Raw genomic sequence first — 17036 nt, 5'->3', positions numbered from 1 at the left:
TCATGAAACCTGGTTAATCCATTACAGTGGATGTCTAGTGCAACTAATTGGACAAATGATGAGGATGCTTGCGATTAAGCAGCCGAGACTGGCCAATAGAGACAGGCCAATCCTCTTGCAAAACTACATGTTGTACAAACAGTGCTGCTCAAACTACAGAAACTGGACTTGGAAACTCGTTGTCATTCACTGTGTTCACCAGACCTTGCACCATGTGACTACCACTTCCAGGCTTTGGACCACCTCTTGCAAGAAAAAATATTCAGTTATCAATAAACTCTAGAAAATACCTTTCTGAATTTCATTGCCACTTGCTCTCCAGGCTTCTTCATTGTTGACATAAGCAAGCTACTGTTAAGATGGCAAAACTGTGTCCATAGTTTAGGCGCATACTTTGATTAATTGTACTGCATCTTGTTTGAGATATAATAAACTAAACTTTTGATTCGAAATCGGACATTTCATATTTAATGACCTTTATATATATATATATATATATATATATATATATATATATCTTTGAGTCCCTATTACACATGGACTGGTTTTATTCTTTTTTTTTTTTTCCCCTGCAACATTCTGAAATATGGTTTTATTCTTACTAAGCTTGCTAGTATTTAGCTGGTGGGTCATAGTTCTTTCCCCTCATTATGTTTTCAGGTGGCAAGATATAATTATTGGAGCCCCACAGTATTTTGATAGAGATGGAGAAGTTGGAGGTGCAGTGTATGTCTACATTAACCAGCAAGGCAGATGGAATAATGTCAAGCCAATTCGCCTTAATGGAACCAAGGATTCTATGTTTGGCATTGCAGTCAAAAATATTGGGGATATTAATCAAGATGGCTACCCAGGTAGATAATAGTTCGTGAAATCAGATAATTTGTCTGTTTAAATAATGAGTGCTTATGTTATTTTAAAACACTATACTGAAGTATTTTTAAAATGTAATTGTTTGTTAAAATGTGATATTGTCAACAGATATTGCAGTTGGAGCTCCTTATGATGATATGGGAAAGGTTTTTATTTATCATGGATCTGCAAATGGAATAAATACCAAACCAACACAGGTAACCAAATAACCTGGATTTCTACAGCTAGAGTCTCAGCTCTTTTGCCTTGTAATAGAATGTTTATGTGACTTTTCATACTAAATACTATTTTATTTACAAGTCTACAATAGTATGAATTGCTTTTTAAAAATGTATTACTAAGATAGCTTCAAAATACATATATAAATGCAATTAGCCTGCTTGTTTTAGTTGTAAAATTTCTTACATAAGTTAGGAATCAAAGTAATCCAAAGCAAAAAGACTGTTCTACCCTGACAGCATAAAGAGATGGAAGTGTTATCTGTTTCCTTTAGTAGCATACTAAATAGAGATGAAACTGGGCATGCTTGTAATTACATGGAGAATTTAGACACCAAAAATTAGAAATTACTTTAGAGAAAAATAAGACTTTTATAGGGAAGGTGGGGAGGATTGGTTTGAAATAACCTGATTGACTTAATTAATAGTAAACAATCTCATCACAAGTTGGCTCTTTATCCTTTGAGATACTATATAAACAGATGATTTTTATGAAATGTATGAAGTGTTAGATCATGTGTATATGTATGCTTTATTTATAATTTAGTATAACTTATTTATGAGTCAACTCTTACACTTCAGCTCAAAAGAAACTTGAGTGTCTTTTTCAAAGCATAGCGAAGAAGCTCATTTTGGTGACCTGTGTCCATTCTGATGCCCTATCTATTTCAGGTTCTTGAGGGTACGTCACCTTATTTTGGATATTCAATTGCTGGAAATATGGACCTTGATCGAAATTCTTACCCTGACGTTGCTGTTGGTTCCCTCTCAGATTCAGTCACTGTTTTCAGGTATATTATCTCTGACTTTGGTTAAATATGTTCAATAATCAGGTTACACTAAAATGTTGACCTTTTGCATTAAAGTTTGTAACATCTATACTTCAAAGGCTTATGTGAATTTTGAAGATACTTCTTTTTCTTTTGAGGTTAATAATAAAAATCTATTTTGTAAAATCTTGCTAATTTTGAAGTAATTGAGGAAAATATAGGTCCAAATTAGTGAGAATGTTTATAAATATTTTAAAAACCTTAATTTTGATGAAAAAACAAAACATAAAATTTGACAGTACAAAGAACATAAAGAAGGAAATACTCTATAATTTACCGTCTATTAGTCAACTCCAAGATTTTGATTTATATTCTAGTCTTTTATTTCTGTGATTGTACATGTATAATATATTTAACAAAATTGAGATGATAATTATACACACTGTCTTTGAACCTGCTTTTGTCCATTTATGATGCATAACCATGCCATTGAGTACTTTTCCAAAATGAAGTTAGCTGGGCACAGTAGTTGACACCTGTAATCCCATGTATTCTTTTTAACAAGTGTGGGAGGCCAAGGGGGGAGGATCACTTGAGTCCAGGAATCCGAGACCAGACTGGGCAAATAGCAAGACCGCATCTCTATAAACAAAATTTTTTAATTAGCCAGGCATGGTGGTATGTGCCTGTAGTCCCAGCTACTCAGGAGGCTGAGGTGGGAGAATCCCTCGAGCCCAGGAGTTGCAGGCTGCAGTGAGCTATCATGACACCACTGCATTCCAGCCTGGGAGACAGAGTTGAGACCCTGTCTCCAAAAAAAAAAAAAAGACACAAGGCTGCACTGGTTTGCCCATCAACTGTGTTTGAGTCTCCCTTTCCCCAGTGCTTTCATCATTGCTGGAAATCACCATTACAATTTTTTTTTTTTTATTTTAGAAGTGGCAGATTCTTGAAAAAAGTTAATACAGAATTGTAGAAAGTGCAAGTTTCCCATTATGCCCATCGTCCATAAAACAACTTTTAAGTTTTGTGCATTTCTGTACTTTTAGGATATCGTCAAAAGGCCACACTGTAACTGCTGTTCTCTAATCTGGTTTTTAAAAGTCTGATCTCTGTTGGGTATCTCTCCTTGTCAGTACATATACATCAATCTTGTTGTTTTTAACAATTTAATATTACTGCATTATAGATATTGAATTAATACTCAGTTGATGGAAATTTTAGTCTCTAATTATAAACAGTGTGCTATAGTACATTGTGTATGTCTCTATGTGATGAGGTTTTTAAGAGAAAAATTTCTATAAATAAAATTCCTGGGATGTAGATTAGCACCTTTTTCTATTAATATGATTATTATAATACAATAATTATATAATTATTAATATAATAATTATACTCTGAGATAAGTTGTTTATGCTCATAACAACCTATGAGAAGGTCTATTTTCAAATAGCCTTACCAACATTGAATATGGTGAATCTATTTAATCTTTGTCAGTGTGGTATGTGATCTTGTCTTTTACTTTGCATTTCTTTAATTGCTAGGGAGAATAAACCATTTGGTTGTTTTTTTAAAGCTATTTGGCATTATAGAGAATTTTATGCCTTAAAAAATAAAGAAATAGGCAATAATGTTCATTGAACTTCTTAAGTGAAAAAAGCTCTGTTCCATGTGTGCTTAATGCCTTCATTGCCCTGTAGACTTCCAGGTGTACACATAGCCTCAATATCTAAAATATCCCAAACAAAAACTCTGGGAATTAGAAACCAACCCTGGGACACTTCTGAAGAGAATATTATGTGATATAATGAAAGTCATACACTCGGAAAAAAAATCACTTTCCGGTGAAATGGCAAGATCTATGAAAGCCACTTCATATGAAAACTAAGGAGCACAGGAGGAGTTGCAGATGGCAAAAGTAGGAGCCTAGAAAATAACTGAAGAAGAATGTGTCTGAGATATTAATTAGGTCAAAGGAAGAAGCCAAAAAAAGTTCACTTAAATAAATAAACATGTATGTGTAATTTGGGAAGGAAAGAGCTCAGGAAAATGCTGATGTGTCAGTAGCAGCTGGTGATGTTGGTGACATGCGTCAGTCTTGCAAGTCTCTCTTGGCCACGTGACCCATCACCCTGGGGCGTGGTGTGGTGCCCTTTGCTCTCCTAGGCAAAAGTGCTGAGAATATGCCCTGTCTGGTGGTTCTCAGACACTGCCTATTAATGCAAGTTTCTCTCTACTCGTATAGGTGTTAACCTTAAAATAACTCAACATTTTAAAAAGGTAAAAGAATATATAATATTCAGCTCTTTTAGCTAAGTTTCCATCAAATAGCAATTTGAAGTTCTAGTTCCATTTTGAGGTATAACCCTCAACTATCCTGTACCAAAACGTGGTTACCAAGTTTTCCCCAATAGATGGCTGAACTTTAGTCAGTCAAATATTTGCCTCTCTATCTGTGTAATTGATATCTTAATACCCTTACTTTCTTGTCCTCAAAAGTAGATTGACTAACAAACCCTGTAAACTTGTTCCCTCTTTCCTCATAGTTAGTGTGAAAGTAAATTTCAAAATCCTTTGATAACAAGAGGAGGACTAACCCCCTTATTTTACAAATGAGGAAACTGAGGCCCAGGATTTGCTTGAGCTTTCAAGGCTGGATCCTGAGAGGCAGGATGTGTACACCTAAATCTTCCCAACTTCAGTCCTGGGCATTTTTTGGCCACTAAATCATACTAGTACTTCAAGGTAATTAGTAAATAAACACCAATTAAACATGAGATAGCCAAGCCAATAAAATAGAAATTAAAGTAGACCTTAGGCACAAATGTGTGTTAAAATATTTTCTTTTGAAATGTGTGTCACATTAAAGCATTAATACTATGATATGTAAAATGCTCTGTCTGTGGCAACTGATTAAAAAATACTTGTGTATTTTTGCCTTTTAAATATGCTCTCAAAACTTAAGAATGTATTTAGTTCGTATCTTAGAAAGTAGCAGTCGTCTAAGTATAAAAATAAAAAGGTAAATAATTGAGATAAAGGAAAATGGAGAATCAGGGACTGTGGCCATATTGACCCTGCCTTCGCTGTGAATGGACTCGTGCCCTTTCTAGCCTACTAACAGATTGATTCCAGAGGTTTGGGCTAGCTCTTTGGGATTTGGAATGCATTTTCTTATAAAAACACTGTTTCCCAGGATGGTTGGGTTTACCACAAGCCCACGGAAGTCAGCCTAACTGAATCCTCGTGGTTAGTGAAACCGTAGACCCAATTCTGGGTTCTGGCGGAGAGCAATGGAGGTGGGAGCTGAAGAAGTTTCTCCCCATCCCACTCGCACCCCCCAACCACCATGCACCTACATTTCTTGTGCATGTGGCATAAGTCAGGCTGTAGCCCATGGCAGTCCCCTTGGCTGCAGGGAACAGGGGAGCGATACATAAGGGGAGAGAAAGGTGTTTTTAGAGGGAGAGCAGAGATGAGGTGTGGGAGTCCAGCTGCTCCAGTGTTTCCGTTGGGGTGGGCAGAGAAGAGGTTGGAAGAAGTTAAGAGGTTCAGGTTTTTGCTTACAGAGATATTGTGGGGATACAGAAGTTGTATTCAATCTTGGCAGTAGGAGGCAGAGACTTAAGCTTGGGAGTGGGAGGCGGAGGGAGGCTGAAGAAGGGCAACTGTTGTAAGGTGGAGACTCACAAGTTCAGAATTTCCTGCATTGCCAGGTTCACACGTTGTAAACACCCTGATTCTGAGCATCCTAGGTGTTAGATGTATATTGGTGTAACTTTTTTGAAGGGTATTTTGGCAAGATTATTCATAATCAAAAATGTACATGTTCTTTGACTCAAATTCTGCTAGGAATTTATCCTACAGATAAACTCAAGAGTGTGCATAGACACATGTACAATGATTTGTTGGAGCAGAACAACATGATGTCTACCAATTAGGGACTGACTGGTTACATGAAGGGTGTTATATTGAGACACAGTGCAATACCACCAGTGTGAAAAACAATGAACTAGGTCTATGTGTATAAATGTGAGTAGACTTCAGCAATGTTGATGAACGAGATAAAAGCAACATACAGAACAATGAGCATAAAAATTTCCCATTTAGTTGAAATTATACATTTATATTTAATTTTAAATATTTTTAACAGAAGCACATATAGACTAATATGTATTTGGAAAAACATACAAGGGTACTTGAGTATTTGGGTGGGGATGGAGACAAAATATTTGCTTTAAAACCCTGAAACATGTTGCATATATACTCATAAGTCTGTAAGAGTTTAAACTAATACTATACAATCAGACTTTATATAAACTTACAGCTATTCATAGTTGTTTTCTTCAGCAATGGGGCAGAAAGTCACATGTGTGAATATTTTTTTCCCTGTGGTTTTTAAGATACACTAGGCAGCTAAGGATGCCACCTAGTATGTGAATTAACCTCATGTTCAAGGTGGAAAAAAGCTGAGCTTATATTTTCTCTCCTTTGTGTTCAGATCCCGGCCTGTGATTGATATTCAGAAAACCATCACAGTAACCCCTAAGAGAATTGACCTCCGCCAGAAAACTGCGTGCGGGGCGCCCAGCGGGATATGGTGAGCGTCCCTCTGTGTTGGTGGCCTCATCCTCAGGTTCCCACCTCTGCTTCGTGGTGACCCTGTTGCCCTGAGGAGCCACAGGGAGGTCCCAGGAGTGCTAGGTGAAGGGAAGAGGCCCCCGTCAGTTTTATGTAACATCTTACTCACCAGTGTGCAGTTGGAGGGGATCAGAGGTGGGGATGTGTTGGGTTTTTTCCACTGCAATAATGCATCTTTTAAGAAATATGTGTTTGATTTTATACAGCCTCAAGGTTAAAGCCTGTTTTGAATATACTGCCAAACCCGCAGGTTATAATCCTTCGATATGTAAGTACCTAGTACATTTAAGTGTATATATATATATATATATATATATATTTTTTTTTTTTTTTTCTGTCTGCTAGGTTGAAAGTTTTGCTTAAATCACAGAAAAATAAAACTGCAACGGCCAAAATGGGTCCATAAATTCTTGTTTAAAGAATGAAGGGTATCTTTCGCCCTTTAATCAAGAGGCCCCAGCACAGCGAGAGAGGAAAAACTCTCCATTTAGTCCCCATTTGAATTTTCCAGAGCATATGGTTTAGGACAGAATGCCTTGGAAAAGTACTTATTTGCTACCACAACCGTTTCCTCCACTTCGGTCTTTGAAAAGCCATGTGGAAAATTGGTTTTGTGGCCGTGAGGTGGGGGGTGGTGGTGGGAGGGGAGCGGCGGGAGCCAGGGCAGGGCGCAGTGCCGCTGCCAGGTTGTGCTCTCGCTGATCCCGGCCCCGCTCCCGGAGAGGCCTCCGGGGCCCAGAACACCCAACCTGGCTTCCCAAGTCCCGGCCCCTGTTCCCAAGTGCCGGCCCCCGCGGGAATTTGCAGGGTGGCCCTGAGCAGTCCGACTTGGGCTGTGATCCTGGTTCCAGCTTTGATGCTGCCTGAGCCTGCAGCACACGGCAAGTCCCTTAACACTGAGTTTTTAATATTCCCATCAGTTAAAAAAAAATATGTATACCTCTAATAGCAATGACTACATAGGATTGCGGCAGAGATGAAATGAGAAAATGTGGTGAAAAGCAGTTTGTCATTTATAAGACCTTATTCTGCTTCCTTTCTTTGGAATCCAAAAGAGGGTTTTTAACACAAATTTGGACATTGCTGACGACAGTGATCACAGCTAAGGTCTTCTGTGGTTTGTTTTGGGAGTAGCCACACCTTTTCAGGTGTGGCACCAGAGTCAAGTGTAGGGGTGTGGGAATTTAAAGAAAATCTTTTCTTCAAAGAGGAGGTGAAAAGAATGAGGAAATTCCCATCCTGGGTCAGGCCATGGTCCCAGCAGCTCAGCATTGTCGTGCATTATGTCTGCCACCAAGGGACTTGGAAGGACACGGTCATTCTGTCCTTTTGTATGTTTGTCAGTCTTTACTGCACCTTGAGGTAAATGAGTTCTCTCAAGTTTTCCCATTATCTAGAGTATTACTCTGTATTCTTTATTAAAAAAGATGTTCCTTTTAATATCCCAGAATGTAACTTAATTCACATACTCTAATGTTATTTGAAACCAAAAAGATAACCACATTAAGGACTAGGGTGCCTGACAAGGAGTCTGCTCACGCAGGTCAGGGCTCTGTATAGCTGTGTAGCTAAAATTAAAATTATTTAATTTTATATGGAGTTCTTGGGTGACAGTAATGAACGTACCCAATAAGGTAACAGAATGAAGATACTGACCTATGATAAAAAGATTCGATGAATTATGAAGACTAGCAGTTTAAATCAGTATGCTGTGTCTTTACTTAAAAGGCTGCCTTCACCCAATTCTCACTGTCAGAGGCTCACTTAGCCTTCATCTTTCCAGATTCTAAGCTGTCCTCAGGTGGTGTCCTCATCTCCCCTTCTGTGGGGCCATCTCCTGTCGTGTGGTCTCCCCCGTGGGACCTGCGTGCCTCGCACAAAGCGTTCTTACAGGGGGTGCACTAGGACCTTGTGCACGGGGGCGCCAGGGCCTTTCACGTCGCTTTCTGAGGCGGTCGGCATTTTGTCGAGTATAGAAAGCAGTTCTTTGTGTGGCTTTTAATGACAAGAAAATGTATACCATGACTCCTCAGGATCTGTCATCCTTTCGCTATCATTTGTGTTATTTTTACCCAAAGGCAGCGCCTTCCACTTGCCCAATTGAATAACAGGCCCTTACCATTGTTGGGAGTGGATTAGAGAGACAAGGAGAAACAGTGATTCTTTGACTAGGCAGGGGAGAGGAAATGGAGAAAAACATTTTTATTTTATTCTGATTGTTATTTTTCAAATCACTCTAAGTTGGACTATAGATGTGAAGTCTCATCATAGCATTCCTTGTCTTTCCCCACATTGATCATTTTTATGAAATAAATTACAAGCTTTCTCCTAGCTTTCATGCAGCATTTGATGCCACGTGTATTACTTTTATATTATATAACTACTCCATTAACCAAGTGTTTATTGATGGTCTATTATGGGTAGCACTGTTTCCTTGGAAGACATTTAGAGAACACTGGCTTTCATTGCTCGTACTTCCACAGCATTGGGAAATTCTAAATGAAATAAAACAGAACTTGCACAAAGCTATGTTAAATTAATACAGCTGAAATCGTTCCCCGGTATCCAAGGATGTGAGTTTCTTATTTTGCCAGGCTATTTAACTCAGCAGTCCTCAGATATGGTGTTCCATACATACAGAGACTTATAGTGAGTGTTCTGCTTGGCTTGCAGCTCAGAAGGTCAGCAGAGGGGGCCTGCAAGGATTTTAAGTTGCTGTGAACTGTCAGGAAGGTTAGGGCAGATAGAGTGGGTTTCATAGGTAAATGGTTTTTGTGCATCCACACCTTCCATGCTGTTGCCGTGAGGGGGACTCAGCGTGTGGGCCCTTTATCCGATTCACTGTGAAGTTAGCAGGTCACTCACAAATGCACGATGTCAAGGCCTAAAATGGGGGAGCATTTGGCAGCTGTGACATTTAAGAATTCTTTGGATGGACATAAAAATTATTGTTTAAAACTGTCAGTGTTTCTGAATTTTGATCTTACATATCTGAATAGCTATTGTTTCAGCGTAAGAACGATGTCAAATTGTGTGTATGTGTGCACACGTTCACGTGAAGCAAGCTATTCCCACTTCCGTCTGTCTGTCTTACAAATCATGTGGGGAGTGCGGTGGTGAGCAAGAGTGACATCGCCCCTGTCCTCAGCTTTGCCTCACTGTGGAAGGCAGGAAGTCGCAGCGAAGCGTAGGAATTGGAGAAACTGGAATACTCTAGGATCACGGGGAGAGGCCAGGACAGGCTCCTGTAGGAAGTGAGGGCCCAGCTGAGATCTGAAGGAGAGGTGGGAGAGCCAAGCAGGTGGGGAGGTGAGGGAGGAGGGAGTACAGCCAGCCAAGGCGGGGGCCTCGTGAGTCCCAGACAGCTAGGAGGCTGTGGAAGGCAGTCTTCTATGTTGGCGATGGAGACGTCACAGCTGGTGATGGCTCTGTCCCTCACTGTATGACCCTAAGCCTCCATTTCTTTATCTGCAAAAAGGAGATATTAAAATAGATGCTCTCAAAAAGGTCTGACTCTAATGTGAATATTAGAATATGGGTTGTTCATTTTCTGTTTTGTGTAGCAGATTTTTGTCCTCGAGGCTGCCTTCTCTGGGCCTTTGCCCACTTTGGTTTGCTTTCCCTTTTGATGGCTAGTGAGTGCTTACCTAATGTAAGTAATTTAAGTATTGGCCCACGAAAATGTAGTTAGTGGCTATGTCCAGTAAACCGACAAAGAATGCATTCTAAAGTCAAGAACTGAGATTTTGATACCTCAAATCCTGGCTTGCCTCCAAGCTCCATTAGTATAGGTGACAAGAGCAGGCTGTTCTTCTAAACCGGTGGAGGTTGGAAACTTTGATTGTGAGAGCTACATTATGCCGACCAGACGGGCCCTCCTGCCACTAAAAGAAATAGAGTTTACCTTTTAATTCTTTCACTTTTTAAAAAAATAAAGGTCTCATCCTACTGTCAAAAGACTTCTCTAATATATATTATTCTTCTGTTTAGACAACTATCCCTTATCAGTGCCTCTTAGACTTCAATATGTATAAGAATCTGGTGATGCTATTAAAACGCCGATTCTGGTTCCCTGGGTGCGGATGGACCTGAGGTTCTGCATTCCTTACAGGCTCTCAGGAGTTGCTGCTCTTCAAAAGACCGTTTCTGAACAGTAAAGGGACAAGACCACTTAAGCACCGGATTTGGAAAGGGAGAGAGCTAGTTTAGGCCCTTCGGGAATGTTGGTCCCTCTAGTTATCGTTAGTATTCCGTGAGTTCATGAAATTCAGCCAGATACTGATCGATTCTTATTAACAGTAGCTGCTGCCGAAAGGTTTTGACTTATTCTTGAGCTCCCCCAGGTGGCCCAATGAAAATTTAACTTTGAAACATCGCCAACATGAAAAGGAAGGAAAAGACAGCTTGACTTGAAATATCACAATCATCCACATGTCCGTTACCAAGAAATATAAATGAAAACAATGGCAGTGGGGAAAAGTGTTGTTCTACAAGGAATTAAATATTTTAAAACGAGCTCAACATACTTGTAGCTGGATTGTTGAGTGCACTTAAAGTTAATATGATGTTGTTAATTGTATCTAGCAATTGTGGGCACACTTGAAGCTGAAAAAGAAAGAAGAAAATCTGGCCTGTCATCAAGAGTTCATTTTCGAAACCAAGGTTCTGAGCCCAGGTATACTCAAGAACTAACTCTGAATAGGCAACAGCAGAAAATGTGCATGGAGGAAACCCTCTGGCTACAGGTGAGGGCTGCAGACGGCCACTTCCATTTTTTTTTAAACAGGACGGAAGGTAGGTTTTATGGTGACATATATAGATTTCTGAAATTTATTGTAGCAACCCATTAATCAATAGAAAATCATTGTTTTGGAGTTCTCCAGTAGCATTTATACCATGCTTAACTATATGACTGCATACTTTTTAGGAAAATATCAGAGATAAGCTGCGTCCCATTCCCATAACTGCTTCAGTGGAGATCAAAGAGCCAACCTCTCGTAGGCGAGTGAATTCACTCCCAGAAGTTCTTCCAATTCTGAATTCAAATGAACCCAAGACTGTTCATACAGATGTAAGTCTTTGATTTTTGTATGGCTGAAGTCTTTGTCACGTTATGATGCTAAATCAAATGGCTTTGAAGGCACTAGAACTAGTGAGTTGCTTTAAAGGTCATTCCTTTGTGTTAATAGGCTTAATATGTGCAAACTTTTGAGAAGGCTTGTTTCCCAAATTAGCAATGAATATAGAAACATGAAATATAACTTGGGACCATATTTTTTTTTCATCATTTTTGGCCACCGTCGCTTACTGAGACTGTAATTGGCAGAGCTTATAGTCTCATATCGTTTCTCCTGTGGCTGTATACAGAAAGAAAAATACATTGTATTTTACCATTGAGAACATTAAAATGTAGAAAACAAATTGCTGTTACTTGGAACATTAAAATCAAGGAATGTCAAAATTCAGCAAAGTATTGTTAGCAACGAAATGGTCACTTAGTGTATCCCTAAGTCATCTTTGGAAGAAAGATTTATATTAGGCTGGGCGCGGTGGCTCACGTCTGTAATCCTAGCACTCTGGGAGGCCGAGGCGGGTGGATCGCTCAAGGTCAGGAGTTCGAGACCAGCCTGAGCAATGAGCAAGACCTCGTCTCTACTAAAAATAGAAAGAAATTATCTGGCCAACTAAAATATATATAGAAAAAAAAAATAGCCGGGCATGGTGGCGCATGCCTGTAGTCCCAGCTACTCGGGAGGCTGAGGCAGTAGGATTGCTTAAGCCCAGGCGTTTGAGGTTGCTGTGAGCTAGGCTGACGCCACGGCACTCACTCTAGCCTGGGCAACAAAGCGACACTCTGTCTCAAAAAAAAAAAAAAAAAAAAAAGAAAGATTTATATTATATGGCTTGCTGGATACCTCATAAGAGTGAGGTCTTTTTTGCTAGGGTTTAGGGTGGTTAAGATGCAAGATTAGCCTGGCAAGCTATGACATCTTGACTTGGCACTATGCACTTGCTGTCAAAATCCAATCGGTGATCGAGTGTCCACTCTGTGGCTGCTGGGTGCTGGTGGCTTGTGGATGTAGTTTTACAGAAGTGAGTACTCGTTGGCGTAGGCTCAGGAGCTGATGCCTAAATCTACACTTGGTCAGTCTTGTCACCACATTTAATTCCCTACATTTTTGTGTATTTCCATTTTGATGTTATTCATTGTCATTATGTTACTATCTCTTCTATGCATTCCCAGCTCCATAGCCATGTTAAATGTAAGCAGGGAAACAGTTTTCCTAATTAAGTATCAGTGCGATTATGGAGCACCTGTTAGCATTGTGCCAGATCTCTGTGCCATTGGCTTATTTCACTTTAAGCTCCGATTCCTCATCTGTAAAATGGGACTCCTAATAGTAGTATCTTCCTCCGAGGCCTATTGTAAGGATTAAATGAGTTAAAATATGTAAATCGTGGGTTAGCTAGCATCATCATTACTGATAATTCTTACAGTTGCCCTATAAAGTAGGTTGGCAGTATCCCCATACAACCTATGACAAAACTTAGACTTTGAAAGGCTAGATGACCTGCCCGAAGCCCCACGGCTAAGTGAGTGGCAGAGCCGGGTGTGGAACCCAGGTCTGTGCGACTGTGGGGCTCACCCTTGTTACTACACTGCGCTGCCTCATTGCCCTGGTCAAAGTGTTGTTAAGACACAGTTTTGTTGAAGGACGAAATGGGAGTTGGATGCATGACAAAGTACAATTGAAACTTGAATTCTGCAATGGTGTTTGTCACAGAGGGAAATGAACTGCCAGTCACCTAGTTAGATGCTTTTCTGAGTCCTGCATGGCATAAATGACAATGGTTTTGTTTTCCTGCAGGTACACTTCTTAAAAGAGGGCTGTGGAGACGACAATGTGTGTAATAGCAACCTTAAACTAGAATACAAATTTTGTACCAGAGAAGGAAGTCAAGACAAATTTTCTTATTTACCAATGTAAGAATTGCTCTGTAGCACTAGCAAAAATGACTCTGACTTCACAGTGGCTTTTTGTTAAAAAAAAAAAAAAAAAAAAAAAATGTTACTGGCAATGTATTGAGGACTTTATCTTTTTCTTTGTTGTTTTTTTAATAGTCAAAAAGGTGTTCCAGAACTAGTTCTAAAAGATCAAAAGGATATTGCTTTAGAAATAACAGTGACAAACAGCCCTTCCAATCCAAGGAATCCCGCAAAAGATGGTGATGATGCACATGAAGCTAAACTCATTGCAACATTCCCAGACACTTTGACTTATTCTGCATATAGAGAACTGAGGGCCTTCCCTGTAAGTACTTTAGAGACCAGCTGGGAGGGAAAAACCACCTGGGGTGGCAAATGAATGTATTGTGACCTAGTATCATTTTCTGTTATAGGAGAAACAGTTGAGTTGTGTTGCCAACCAGAATGGCTCGCAAGCAGACTGTGATCTCGGAAATCCTTTTAAAAGAAATTCCAGTGTAGGTGATGCCTTCACGTACTGTATTTTATTGTCTTTAATTCCATTACTCTGTCTATAAGCATGGCCTGTGTTAATGACTATGTGTGTTTTTTTAGGTTACTTTTTATTTGATTTTAAGTACAACAGAGGTCACCTTTGACACCACAGATCTGGATATTAATCTGAAGTTGGAAACGTAAGAGTTACTTCAGCCTTTCCATTCAGAATTATTTCATGAAAACATGAGTAGTCAATGAATTAGCCCTGATCTAACTCATAAAAGAAATGTAACTGTAATGAGAAAACTGACTGTTAAAATAAAACCCTATTGTTTCCTTTTCATTTTCAGAACAAGCAATCAAGATAATTTGGCTTCAATTACAGCTAAAGCAAAAGTGGTTATTGAACTGCTTTTATCGGTCTCTGGGTAAGTGTTTGTGTTTAGCATAACAAATCAATGTTTGAAAGAACCATTTACAATCCTCACTAAAACTGGTGGTTTTTAATTTGACAGAGTTGCTAAACCTTCCCAGGTGTATTTTGGAGGTACAGTTGTTGGTGAGCAAGCTATGAAATCTGAAGATGAAGTGGGAAGTTTAATAGAGTATGAATTCAGGGTAAGTTGGACTGATTGGTTCTTTTATTATACCAGAAGCTAACATATATTAGATATGGTCTTGAGTATGTAATTTTAATAAATAACAATAAATAAGCAATATAAACAAATCCTCAGTTAAAAATGAATTTGCCAGTTTTTAAACAACATACTGGCTTATTAAAAATTTTATCATCCAAAATGGAGAACATAGGACTTTGATCAGAATCCAGTTCAGTTTGGTCTCTTTCTTATTAGAAAGTGTTCATGTATAGGTGGTACAGAAACAAAGCAATACTTGATTTTTTTCTCCCAGAGTCTATAAAACAAAGAAAAATCACAAAGTAATTTATATTTGGCTTTAGAATGTGTTGATTTCTTTCTTTTTCCATTATGAGGTCATCTTATTGCATGTGGTTTAAAGAATATTAATGTTTATTTACCTTTCACAAACCCAATTTTGTGATGGTGTGAATACAGATTTGGTATACGCCAGTAAGGAAGGCTCTGAACCATGATTGGCTCTCAACCATTTCAAATTAGGCACCCACAGTGACTCTCTGTCCAGTGGAGAGGACATAAACACCTGATATGGAGTCCACTCATAATTCCATGTGGGATTAGGTCTGTATGGCTCCAGTCACATTCCTGAAAGCATAGTGGCCGTGAAGGTATGAAAGTCTGAATTGTTAAGAATGAACCCATCTCTGACTCCAGCAGGATGAAGAGGCTGAATTCTCTGTGTCTCTTAGCATTATAGACACAGTTGGGATAGGTGGTGGCGGCGGTTATGATCTCTGCAGGTGTGGTTGAAGAAGAAGTCCATGGGTTCCAGAATAGTCTGCACACAGACAAAGAGGGCTCTCACCTCCTGCTTTTGGCTTATGCTGCAGGAAGTTGTTTCCTTCCTAGCCTGGGCACTCAGATTCATGGCTGTCATGGGGTTTTATACAAAGTCTCCCCTGGAACAGAGTCAGCTTCATTTTTGCAGTGAATGGGCTCTTCCAGAAGCAAGTTGGTGGTGCGCAGGCTTTGTCATCTGCCGAGCAGGGTGCTTACGGAGCGATTCACAAATGCACATGTGACATTCCCTGGGCATGATGAGAACATAGCATATCTACACTGCTGATTTTGTTACCCACAGCAGTTGTTCCTGGACTGAATTAGCAATCATTTATCTTTGACCTTTTTTTTTTTTCCTGTTTTTACTGACAAGAATCTTTCATCACAAATCTCTATTTTGATTATCCTATCTGTAGTCTATTTTTGGAACCTGTGCTTTTATTGTAGAATTATGCTGGATATTTTTTACCTTTTTTCTCTTGTGTTATTTTCTAACAGGTAATTAACTTAGGTAAACCTCTTAAAAACCTTGGCACAGCAACTTTGAATATTCAGTGGCCAAAAGAAATTAGCAATGGCAAATGGTTGCTTTATTTGGTGAAAGTAGAATCCAAAGGATTGGAAAAGATAACTTGCGAGCCACAAAATGAAATAAACCTCCTGAACCTAAAGGTATGTTGGTGGGTTTACCTAATGTCTCTGTAGATATAAATAAGAGAACTAACTTTTCAGGAGAATATGTTACTATCCTTAGGAAACTGGCAGGTTGACTTTTTCTTTGGTTGTCACAATTTCTCTTTTACAGTTGAGTCACTGAGTCAGACTGAGGCATTTTTGCTGCTTAGTGACTGTTAGAGCACATGAGGCAGTCATTCAGTGCCTGTTGAGGCAAATGACATTTTCTGAAGCTTTATGACGCAGTGAGAGATATATAAAATAAAAAGGACTGAGACATGCTCCTGGGGTTGGGCCAGCCAATGTTAGCACCAAGTATAGAACTAAACTCATTACAAAAGATATTGGCATCTTAGCAAATGACCTTGAAATTTTTCCATTCTAATTTTTTAAATAGTAAATATTTATTGAGGACTTGTGTTTCAGGCATTGTGCTAATAAGCATTTTGTTTGCACCCTGTGGGGTGTTTTGATTATCTCTGCCCTTTCACGGAAGTCATTGAGATTCAGAGAGATTAAAGAACTTTCTCAGAGTCACTCAGCTGTTAAGAGACAGATTCTGCATTCAAGCTCCGTTCTGCCTGATTTCAAAGCCTGCAGTCTTCACCCGTCCCTGTCCTGCTCCACACTTACGTAACTGGCTTATTTATGTCCCAGTGTGGTGAAATTTTGCTTTGTCATGGCATATCTGTTTCTTTTAAATTTTAAGGTGACTGGGTATGATCAGTGGTTGCAGTTGGTGGCTTTTTGGCATGATCTGCTTCTCATCAACTTTAAAAACAAGATGATCAGACCCCCCAAAATGGTCCTCAGAGATGAGTGCACCTCCCTCCAAAAACACCAAGATGGTCCATTATTCCTAATCTTTGCTATAAGAAAAACGCAATTTAATAATTGTTATGGCTTACTTTTCAGTGTTTTGCTCTGCATTAGTCATATAATGGGTCTTTCTGCT

The 17036-nt window shown here is 39.2% G+C and overlaps 1 protein-coding gene across 3 annotated transcripts in view; it reads left to right on the top strand.

The window, feature by feature from the left end:
- The window catches only part of ITGA6 (integrin subunit alpha 6), a 72639-nt gene that overhangs the window by 41827 nt on the left and 13776 nt on the right, over positions 1-17036 (top strand). For 2 of the 3 annotated variants that reach the window (XM_069471017.1, XM_069471007.1), the window contains 14 exons: positions 661-854; positions 982-1070; positions 1764-1882; positions 6363-6461; positions 6709-6770; positions 11087-11247; positions 11430-11573; positions 13372-13487; positions 13626-13815; positions 13904-13987; positions 14085-14164; positions 14318-14395; positions 14483-14585; positions 15905-16078. In XM_069471017.1, the coding sequence (XP_069327118.1) occupies positions 661-854; positions 982-1070; positions 1764-1882; positions 6363-6461; positions 6709-6770; positions 11087-11247; positions 11430-11573; positions 13372-13487; positions 13626-13815; positions 13904-13987; positions 14085-14164; positions 14318-14395; positions 14483-14585; positions 15905-16078 (1693 nt within the window). The remainder of the gene's footprint in view (positions 1-660; positions 855-981; positions 1071-1763; positions 1883-6362; positions 6462-6708; positions 6771-11086; positions 11248-11429; positions 11574-13371; positions 13488-13625; positions 13816-13903; positions 13988-14084; positions 14165-14317; positions 14396-14482; positions 14586-15904; positions 16079-17036) is intronic. The other variant, XM_069471026.1, reaches the window with a different exon arrangement.

This window comes from Eulemur rufifrons, chromosome 1 (genome assembly GCF_041146395.1).
Source record: "Eulemur rufifrons isolate Redbay chromosome 1, OSU_ERuf_1, whole genome shotgun sequence".
NCBI lineage: Eukaryota > Metazoa > Chordata > Mammalia > Primates > Lemuridae > Eulemur > Eulemur rufifrons.
This window is presented reverse-complemented; position numbering and strand designations above follow the sequence as displayed.